Source organism: Ciona robusta, chromosome 12, assembly GCF_009617815.1.
Source record: "Ciona robusta chromosome 12, ASM961781v2".
NCBI classification, from domain to species: domain Eukaryota; kingdom Metazoa; phylum Chordata; class Ascidiacea; order Phlebobranchia; family Cionidae; genus Ciona; species Ciona robusta.
Window position 1 is genome coordinate 5097642 of NC_143246.1, and position 11875 is coordinate 5109516.

General features: G+C 32.7%; 1 protein-coding gene across 1 annotated transcript; it reads right to left on the bottom strand.

Annotated features, from left to right (window-relative positions):
• Window positions 1-1085: 1085 nt before the first annotated feature.
• LOC149727088 (actin-binding protein WASF3-like) lies at window positions 1086-11453 on the bottom strand. Its single transcript, XM_089890012.1, is given in 10 exon segments — window positions 1086-2068; window positions 2407-2514; window positions 3135-3203; window positions 3206-3501; window positions 4448-4602; window positions 4955-5081; window positions 5572-5725; window positions 8374-8535; window positions 9678-9851; window positions 10626-11453. Coding segments are annotated over 9 exon segments (1335 nt in total). The 5' UTR covers window positions 9784-9851; window positions 10626-11453; the 3' UTR covers window positions 1086-1910.
• Between the last annotated feature and the right edge of the window lie 422 nt (window positions 11454-11875).

The following is an 11875-nucleotide window of genomic DNA, read 5'->3' on the forward strand; positions in this document are numbered from 1 at the left end:
AAGCATAATTTGTTAATTGTTTTTGTGCAACATTTCACAACAATAGGGTAATGTATAGGAACAATAGCATATGTAGTTGTTAACCAAAATAACTTTACACCTGTTTCATTTCATAATTACTTGGTTTTTCAAAAGAAACAAACAGCTTTGTAATTTATGACATACCAATTAAAGGCATTGTTTAAAACAATAAATTAATTTAAATTACTTTTGTTTTCATATTGTGAAATCTTTTAAGCAAATATTGCACTGGCACGACGTGGTTAATCAAATGTTTCATAAAACTTGTAATAGGAAATTAAAACAGAATTATATTTGCTGATTACAAAATGCTTTTGTAGTGAAACCATGCTCAAGAAAAAAATAATATACAAGTTATTTATGTGATAAAACTTCCAATTTGAAAATAAAAATATGCAAGTAATTTAAATCAACTGAATGTTAGTGTTTGTCATACCATTGCTAGGAGAATATGTGTAAATATTATTTTGATCCCAAACAATGTAAAAAAAAGCACAAACAGAAGAAAATTATGTAAAGGAAAGAAATGTTTTCAAGCTTAAAAAAAATAACATAATTATTTTAGGGTAATTCATAAAATACAATGTAACAATTAATATTATAAGTCGAAAAGATAGAAATAAAAACACACTTAACAAAGATAGCAGGAAAAAAACAAAAAACACACAAATTATTTAACTACAATTTTTTGGGTATAATTAGTCCCTCAAGTGTATAAGCGTTTTATTTTTATACTCTTAATGTTTTAGGATTTAGGTTTACCAAACAGTTAAAGCCAAACAACTAAAGTGGTTAACAATATAAAAGGACAATTATACTGTAACGTAAAGTTGGAAAACAATTTTTCAATTATCTTTAATTACTCTTATAGCCATTGGACCATACCTTTAATTCAATTTTACCGGACCACGCATACGTAGGTATGACGCTAAATTAGCACGCAACTTAATAAAAAACAAAAGAAATGTAACCACGGCACACCTGGTATAGGTAGTTAATTAAGTCACGCAATATGATTGCTATTAAAACGTCTGTTTTTCTGCGATTGAAGAATGAAAGGAAACTTTTTAAGTTGCTCGCTTTTTATTTGATTACAAGTGCAAAAGGCAAGACACAAAAGTTATTGTTACGTAATCTCATACCCCTTGTTTTGAATGTTTAGGGCAAAAAATTAAACTTTTTATGCATTTTTTCCTACACAGAGCAATTCCAAAAGAGTGAAATTGCTGGTTTTGATCTAAATAATAAAACTTATATATCGTCTTAACATTTGACACACGCCATTGCTAAAAACTATATATACACGAATGGCTACACAAACACACCATAAAACACACAGCGTGGGCAGCTGCCGACAGAAATTATTAGAATTGATAGGTCACAAATAGAACGACAGCACAATTATTCACTTATTATGACAAACATTTGAAAACAAACAGTATAATTTGATAATAATTAAGAAATGACAGAAAAAGCAGCCAATGTGCCTGAAACTTTTGAGGGTTGTAATGTCACACTGTCAAGTGCCATGATTCTTTTAATGCCAGTATATTGAAACAACTTCCCACAAAGGATTGCATAATTCACCTAAATAGACACAACAACATAAAAAGAACCAAAATGTTTTAATCTTGGCAGAAAAAACGGGTTTTGTATTTTTTACGCTGTTAAAATCAAGTTTTACCTTTTTTAACGGGAATAATGGCTTGTAGACTGGTGTTTTTTAATTTTTCTCACACAATACTGAAACTCATGGGGTATGGATTTACAGAATAAATTACGCAAAGTTAGTAGCTTAATAAATGGTAGAGCGTGAGGGTTAGTAAGCTTGGGTGACAACGACGCTGATTCAGTGCGTCGCCACGAAATAACGCCAACTCCGTTAAAAATCACTCCCAGTCCCCGTCATCATCAGTGAAAGAGTCAGACTCGGAATCGGAAAACTCGACCGCAATTCTTCGCGCAAGGATCGATGCCACGTCATTACCACCACCACTAGATGTTGCTGCTGTTTTTTCTTGCTGCTCAACTTTCTTTAAGTTGATTCCTGAAAATTTTACAATTTTTTTTTTATAAATTCTAGAAGTTTTAAAATGTCTTATAATTTTGGAAATTTTTATAATTTTGAATTTTCTTTGTACTCTTGGACAAAAATACTTAGAAAACCAACTTATTTTAATGCTTGCCAATCTATACCATTGTATTTTATATTATAAACGATTTTATATATTGTATCTTTTAACATACCCCCGCATAGGAGTTACCACTTATGTAACTTTGAAGGTAACTAATTTTAGTAATAGTTTTTTTTTAACATTTCAATTAAAAAGTGACTACTGGGTTATAGAAATTGCTGTTAAGTGTACACACGTATGGGTAACTTACCAACTCGTATTGCTTTTAACAATCCACTTCTACTATCTTCCACTGGTGCAGGGGCTGGGTTGTCCGCTGCTCGTTTTAATGTTACACCCTGTAATGCTCCAGCTAAGCCTGCAAAAAAAAAAGAATTTAAATCGATTGATGGCAAAAGGTGATGTCATATTATGTTGAGATACTTTTGGGTGACATTTTTTTTATATATTTGGGTCATTGGGAGACTTAATGCTAACTTTGAACTTGATTTTCATTAGGTTAAGATGTCTTTTGGTTTTAGGTGACTATTTTTTAAACCGTATATATACATAATTATATATAATAGAGCTACAAAATAGAAAATACAGTAGTAGGCTAAAGCTCATAAAGAAACTGCATTCCAAAATTTTGTTAGGGTTAAGGTGGCTGTACACAGTATCCTGCATGCGAATTCGGTTACGAAGTCGTATGCAAACCCATTACCGAGTTCCGCATGTGGCAGCGAAAATCCGGACAAACCAGACAAAACGGACGAATTCCGGATTCTGTGTACAGGCAACTTTAGGGGAGTTTGAGTTATCTTTAACCAGATTTAGGTGACAATTTTGGAATTAAATAACCTACAAAATAAATAAAAATATTTCTAAATTTTTTAAGTGCATTTAATAATGTCTTTAGAAGCATTTGTAGCAAAAAGCGTTAGTCGTAGATTTCCTCCTAAGTAGAAAGAATATTTTCTAGTACAAAATTTTTTTTACCTGATGCAGCTGGCATGCTTGGTGGAGGGGGTGGGGGGGGTATATTGGACCCAGAAGAAGGGGGAGGGGTGGCGGGGGTGCGTTACCCCCTAATACTGGTGGTGGTGGTGGGGGTATATTGGGGTTCGGGGGGATTCCCCCGTTCATTGGGGGCGGAGAGGGTGGGGCAGGGAGCCCTGTAGGTGGGGGTGGGGGGTAATCCACGGGGGGTGGACCGTCCGGAAAGTAAGGGGGTGGGTTGTCCGTTATATAAGGGGGTAGGGGGCTCGATTGGGAGTTCTTCATGTACCCATCGTCAGGAGAGGGGAACCCGTCGCTCTGGGGAGGTGGTGGTGGGGTCATGGTGTATGACTCAGGGGATGGGGAGCTAAAAATAAAAGTTTTTTGGTTGATAAGCACATACAAAAATATTAATATCAATGTGTTATTTTCTGGTTAATAACAGAAGAAATTTAAAAAAATAGTTTTTTTTTTGATAAATATAAATTAAGATGATAGTTTTTTCTGAATAAAAATCTCAAATTTGCCTTTAAACTTGTTTGGTTTAAAAAAACGAGGAAAAGATAATCAAATTTTCATATTTCATTCTTTTGTTAAAAGTGAAAACAGCTGTTAACTGTACAGTAAGATTCAATCATGTTTTCTTTTTTTTGTAAAATATTTATTTAGTTATTTCTACATTTCAGTACAATATATGAAATTATACTATGTATGCCTTGGTTCGTAAGCTTTTAAGTGCCATGCATAATGTGACTTAGGATTAAGCTGTATAACTTCTTATTTAAACACTGGTAATTAACAAAGCATAATAGGAACTGTGACGTCATATTGAATAAGGAAGTGCCGTATAAGCCGTATCGGTTCATTGTTCATTATATTAAGGAAAACACAATATATACAAAACTAAAATCTGTACATTTAAAGTAGTGGTTTTGGATTTTATAACAGTTTTGACTTTTTGGCTAATGACAATATTTTTCATTTTTGGGGCGTAAAAAGTAGTTTTGACATGGAAAAAAAATAGTTTTGACTGTTTTGGGGTATATATACATATATATATATATATGTATGTGTATATATATATATATATGTGTGTATTTTATATTTTAATCCTGAGCTGGTTGGCAAAATTCATGCCGAAAAAGCCAAAACAGGTATACAAACTTTTTTCAGAAAAAAAAAACTTCCTCTTTGGCGTAAAATAAAGACATGCCTTTTCGTCAAAAAGTTGAACAGGCCATTAGCAAGCAAAAATCCTTCCGGAAGAGCCAAAATACAAAAATACAAACTTAATTTGTAAAATAATGACTTACTTTGTTGCTGGAGCTTCCTTTTGTACGTGATTAATTTGTGGGGAATTTGATTCAATGAATTCAACACCCTGTTGCATTTGTTGAGCTTTCAGCCGAGATTTTGGGATTGCTTTACGAACTGGTTGGTTTTGTCGGAACCCAGGGTTGGCTCGACGCTGCACAAAAGGGGGGATTTACGCGGAGAACTTTTTTAGGTGTTAGTAGTTTTGATACTTTTTTTTAGGGGTTAGTGGTTTTGATACTTTTTTTTAGGGTTTAGTAGTTTTGATACTGTTCTGCTAGTTATGCTCTTGGCAGGGCGCATGGGGGTATAAGATTTGCAGGCATGGCTAGCAGTATAATAAACATTAAATGACATAAAACAATACGTAGCTACTTTTCATGAAATAAAAATAAACAAAACAACTATTTTTAAAAAATGCCACTGTTGCATATTTTGATTTATTTAACCCCAACTTCAAAAAAAAGGTACTAAAACCTCAAAATACTGATCAATTTGGGTCTTACCTCCCGTTTCCTCTGTTCCCTCCTCTTTTCCTTCGCCTCCCTCATCTCTTTCTGCATCGCTTCCCTCCATAAGTTGAAGAAATAATCGGGATCGGTGTAAATCTTCAGAGCATCTCTGTCATCATCTCTGAAAGGAGGAAAAAAAACCTTTAAACTGATTTTTACCAGCGAAAATGATTTTTAAACGCATATTGCGAGTAAAGAAAACTATGGTTGAAGTACAGTTTCACTTTTAAGAGCCTAATCATTTTTGGGTATTATTTTTACAGTTTTTAGATGGTAACAGCACCATAAAGCATCAAAACCTATTTTATAAACTAGATTTAACAATATTGCGCTAAAATAAGCTAACTCAATGTTGATACGCGCAAAAAAAACAATGACCATGCAAAATAACGCCGTTAGCGAGTTATTAATGACGAGTTAATGCGAATCGCTATTTCGCATTAACTTTTTACCGTGCAAAAAGGGTATTACTGAATTACCGACTTTTGCTAAATTATTCTTTAGGTCTAAAAATAACTTTTAAATATTGGCCTTATTATTTAATCACTGGTACTTTACATATATATTAGATAACGCTTTTGAATAAGAATTAAATGTAAAATATAATTCACCTGAATTGGTTGAGATCTTGGAGTGGAGGGGGTTTATCAGCTTGATTATAAGTTTCAATCAACGTAGCTGGAAGAGACTCCCTTGAAACAACTTGTTGATCTGTTGTCCCACTTGATCGGAATGCTTTTCTCATGTTTATGTCATGGAGGGAAACTGGGGATAAAGGATTTATTTAAACCAGTGTTTTATAATGGAAGCATTTTTTACACTGTATTTAATCAATGAGAACCAAAACGTGAGTTTTGTTCCACAGGAACGTGGGTCTAACTATCACTGCCTATCCTACTTTATTGGATGCTTAACACGTATAGGCAAATTCCTCTTAGAGAAAAATATTGCTTAGAAACATTAGTTTTTTTTTTCAAGGAAGAAATGTTAAAGACGGAATTAGGAAATAGTGACAAAAAATGTTTTTTCCAGCATTTATTTCAAATTTGTCTGCCACTGTTTTTAACCCAAGAGCCATTTTAATTGTTTGTTTTAAAAAATTATTTTATAACTATGCGTGCTGCATGTAATATGTTTACAATTTACATTTTAGTGCTAAATTTCGCCAAATTTTAGAACTTTTAAGACCATATACACTAAGGTAAATCATATGAATTTTGTTTTTATAGTTTAAAAATGAACTGTGTACAAAATGACTTAAAATAGGAGATTTTCTTTTACAATTCCCTTGAAAAAAGGAAGTAGAAAGTTTACCATTACCCAGCAAATATGTTGGTAAAATGTTTATTATCTTCTTAAAAACGCATCGTTTGCAAACAATGAAAGTAAATGAAATATTTAGAGACAGCAGCTTTACAATGCTTTATTACACTGACCAAACAAGTTAATTATTTATTGCCTGCCCTGGGCAAATGTGATTGCCTAAAACGAAAGTTGACAGAATACACAAGAGTTTCGTTACTTCAAAGCGTTTTTAAATAAAATTTTAGAAATGACCACAATCCATTTTTCAAGCCAAGTGCTAGTTTAATGCACTTCGAAACACTCTTAAATAAAGTTTAAAAAAATTTAAAAAATCATTTTTTATGCCATAATGTTGGCTAGAATTTGTTTCACTCCAAAGGGCTCTTAAATAAAGCTTGAAAAATGTCTACGGTCCTTCTTTTTCAAGTCATAAAAGCTGCTAAAGCTTGATTTATGGATCTTTTGACAGTTAAACATGATAAAAAGGTTAGAGTTAGGGGTTGGGACTGGGGTCAAATTCTACAGCAATATTTCTAAAAGTATGATACATGTAGCAATTGTACCCATTTATTTATTTAGGGTGTACGTGTACCCGAAAAAACAAATAATATAATGAGGTTTACCAAAATCAAACAAACTCACCTTAATTAATAAAAGCATTAATTTTCATTTTGTACTGTTATTAAAATGCAAGAATTCTTTATGAAGTGAACAATGGTTTTGTCCTAAGGTCTTTTGTTAGGTATTTTGTATTAATAGATGGGGTTAATATTAACAATTACTGACTTTGGCTTGAATTGAACCTTAAGCCCCAGGGGTTAGTCAAACACAGGTTAAAAGAGGGCTTTAATGAAATGTGTATTTGCAGAGTGTATTATTGACTAATGAGCATAACAGGCCTATGCAAAGCAGATATAAATGTTCAGTTACAATTTAAACACTAAAGTTCTGAGCTAAATGTTTAAATAAAGTGGGTAGGCCTATAGACATATACCAATAGCATATAAAATTCAATAAAACAAAATGACTTCTTGTATAAGGATTCAATGTTACTGATATCTTACAACTGTGACATGAACAGCCTAGGGCATGAAAGGTATAAAATAATAGCTCTATTTTAGACATATATATATTATGGTAGAGTGGGGAAAGTTCGAATTCTATTTTCTCGTCTCATTTTGTAGTAAACAAAGAACATACAAAAAAATATAAAACCGTATCCTCACGACTTCCATAGACCGTTGTTAATTGTTTAAAACACGATCCGAATATTTTGATATTATGTGCTAAAAGCGTCCCAGTTGTTAGCTTTTATGGCACTGCTTATACCCCAAACTATGGTATAGCAGTGATAAAATCCCTTTGGCTGTGTCTGAGTAATCAAGCTTTAAAGTTTAAAACACTTTTAATTATTAAGTGTTATGTTTATTTTAATACAATGCAAAAGCTATATATACTCCATTTTCGGATTTTTAATTTTTTAACAGTTAGACCTTAAATAGCAACACCTACGTAGGCTATGGCTTGTCAGTCGACAGTACCGTTGTCAACAGACCAACTTTTAACCTTATTAACACAACACCTAAATTAAGCAATCACTAGCAGAGTGACACTTTTAAATTTTGGGTTTAACTATGGTATAGAGCAGGGCTTTCCAAAATTATTTGCTCCCAAATTCGCTACCACTTTTAAACCCTTAAAATTTAAGCAGCCCTTTTGGTTAATAGTCTATTTGCACTTGGTGTAAAATTGGTAGGTATATTTTGTACCACCTATTTGAGACATCTATAGCGGAACTGCATTTTAAAAAACAGGTTTAAGCAAAAATTTAAAACATAATGACTGAACCTAACAGACATGGCCAAGTTAAAGGTTTGTGTAACATTGATAAACATTGATGTAACATTGTGTAACATTGATAGGTTTGTGTAACATTGCATATCTTACATCCAGGCACAAAACTTTTTAAAATGCAGGGGAGGCAGTGATAGTTGGAGGCACATTCTTATGGAACAATTTTGATTTCATTGTTCACTGAAAATTTCAGGGTAGGCCTGCTCCCCTACCCCCCCAGGTTTGGTGCCCATGCTTTACACCCAGTTACCTACCTTCCTCAATGGTCGAGTCGAGTTGCGTGACTTTTACAGAAAGTCTATCGATGCGATCTTGTAACGTGTTTGCTCTCGAGTAGAATGAGTTGGCTTCTGTGAAAAGTTCACCGAATACATCTTCTGCATGATGAGAGAGTGATGAGAGTTGCATGATAACTCCTGTGGTAACAGATTGTGGGTTAGGGGGGGGCGCTTGTGTGAACTTGTGTTTCGCTTGTGTGAAACATTGATATAATTCTGTTGTAATGAGGTTTTTCTGAGTAAGGAAATGATATGCGTCCAAGAACATGACATGATATGTGAAACAGTAATATCATACAGTATCATATTTTCAAAAGGGAGACACGTGTTAAAACGGCATTGTTTTTTTAATTATCTTACATTACATTTTATATTCTGCAGCTTAAGAACCTAAGCGATGGTGCCATAAATCTAGGCATAAAGCCAAGAGTTTAAGTTTGCACATAAAACTCCAAGTGTAGATTAGTAATACTAATGTATTGAAAAGAATATAAGTTCATGTGATGTTGTGTCTTGCAGGTAAAATTTCCCAAGTGAGCATTAAAAATTCCTCTTACAAAGTCACTGAGTCAGAAACCGCTAAATCTCACAAACAAAGCTAAGAGAAGACTTTTTAAATGGAAAGTAACCCATACATTAATTATTTATGATCCAAGCCATCAATAATACATCTCCAAAGATAAGAGAACAGGACAACCTAAAGGCCACTTAGAATAAATTACAACAAAGATAAAATGAATACACATAAACCAAGTGGTGTACGATCTGAAAGTGACTTTTAAGAAATTTAAATTTTTTATGCTGTAGACTTTGTATACCATCGAAAATTGGACTATTGTGTTTCTTAGTGGTTTAACATTGGGAAAATGTGGAAAGAACATAAGTCCCACAATTACGGTTAAATTGTTCATAAAGTTACATACGTGGTAATTTGTAAACTGCATGAGTTGTATGAAACAGAACTCACGTTAAATAGACTAGCTTTTTATCTATAGCAGTAAGTTTATAAACATAAAACAAAACTAGGGTGACAATGGAAAAAAAATATTAATCTCAACCTACAGATAATCACATACGATATAGCAGTTTCTAGCTATCTACATTTAATTTTACTAGCACAAAGTGGGCGCAAAACGCACAGAACGCAAACACCAACGTTCTAAACTGGCATCAGACATAAAACAAGTTGCAAATCTGTAAGAAATTTTGTGTGTGTGTGTTAAAACTGGAGTCAGCGATTGCCAGTTTTAATTGCGGACATAAGTCTCCACGCTTCCTACCTGATAATGTATTGTTAGTAACACATTCCAATTCACTTCCGATATTTTTCGGCAGTTTTTGCCGACAAAGTGACGACGGCGTAACACTTCGTTTAACCAGCGGCATTTTCTCTCTTTACTATCGTACTTGCTTCATCAGGAAAATATAACTAACTAAGCAAATTACCAGCTCACCTGGAATTTAAATTAAATTAGAAATTAGTGTTTATTTTTTAAAAATAAGGTTCACGTCTTTTTTCTCCGTAAACAAATTGCTAAATTTTGAAATTAAAATAAGAGAGTTTAAGTACAACGCTAAGATAATCAAATTGACATAGAAATATGATGACATGATTAGGAATAGATAGAACACCATAAAAACTAGATATAGTTACCTAAAATTATGCAATACAAAATAGAAAAGACATACAATCACTCATGGTAGGCAAAGCAACATTGAAACATAATATTTCTATATAACAATACACAATACAGGAAATAACCCAATAAAACAACACGCATCAGCATTCATAACATATTATAATATGACATACAAAACACTAAACAGACAGGCGAATTAAACCAATTTCAATAATAGATAACAGCTTTGAACTTTTAGGCGTAGTTCATTTTGTTTAAATTTTTGTTTTTAAAATATTCTTTTTCAGCTGATATTTTACAGACGGCATTTTTAGAGATAAATTCAAATCGGACATTTTTATAGCTTTTTTTAGGAATTAATAATAGGGTTTATTTTTTTTTGGTTTTACTACACAACTACTTTAATTGCACCTTAATTAATTTAACAAAAGAGAAATAAAGCATAATCAATGCACACTAATTCATGCCACCACCACTATGTGGTCACTACATTAAACTGCACAATAATAATAATGCGTCATTTCAATGAGCAACCTGACCATTCAGAGAATATTTTAAGTTCCTAATACAGCTAATGCAAAATTTTACCTGCGTATTAGCAAACACCACTATACTGGATACTGCAGTACACGAATTAGCAAAAACCTTCATTAAAATAAAGTACTGGAGATCATATTTGCCACGGATCCCTCAATTTAATTTAATTATTAGTGTTGCTGCTGCCTGCTGCCATACTTGCATGTAATTAAAATATGCCAAATTAATACCAACCATGATAGCAAATTTGAATGCAACATTGCATAACTGGTAACTGCAGGCAAATAGTCTTAATGTTTCAAGGGAAAAGAACAGAATGCTACAACATTTTCTACTGATCCAATATTAATGGACCCTATTTCTATTTTAACAACATGTAAGACATTTTGCATGCTAACCAATGTAATTGTATAGTATATATATGGTTATAAAGCCTAGACAAACACAACAGTTTGTTTAAAAAACAAATGCAATTCTAACAAAATATTTTACCCAATTTACAACGCAAATGGGTCTTGAAACAAAATGAAAAAGCAATTATCAGTTTATATAGTGAATTAAGACTGTTATCTTTTCTACATTTGTGTTAACAGTTAATGGATTTATATATTACATCTATATATACCTCATTTATCAGCTAACAACAGTAAGCATAAACCATACTATAGTGTTTGTGTAAGTAACTACACTTCTAAAAACTGGAATTTACTGCGCGTTTTTCCAATAATATCAGCAACCGTTCTTAATGAATACAACTACATGAGAAATAAGCAAGTTTGCTGTCCATAGATCACGCGTGAAAAACAATACATCTTTTCTAAAATTACATAAATTCCCAGAAGAAAAATGAAAATGTTTTCGTAATTCGTCGTACACACCCCAGTCATTCTTAAATCCCATGCTATGTAGAATCTCCAAAAATATCTATATTTTCCTCTACGACTCTCTGTATTTCCCAACGACTCGAAAACATATTTGGGACAACCTTATTTTTACTTTTTGCAATAAAACATTTTGATGGTTTTTAAATGATTTATATTATAAATTCAATCCCATTTTCTTCTAAAAATGTGTTTGCAAAGAACTGCCAATATACCTGTTACAAAAGTACATTACCATTTTCTTTCTACTTCACTTTTAGCATCTTGCATTTCGCACACAGAATGAAAGTCATACATAACTCAACTATAGTATTAGTAAACTAAACACCAACGGCTGTTAAATAGTGTTAAACCTGATCAAACGTATCTGCGCACAAATTACTTCGGTCAAAACGGAGGTTTTGCCCTTTGGGTCAAAAC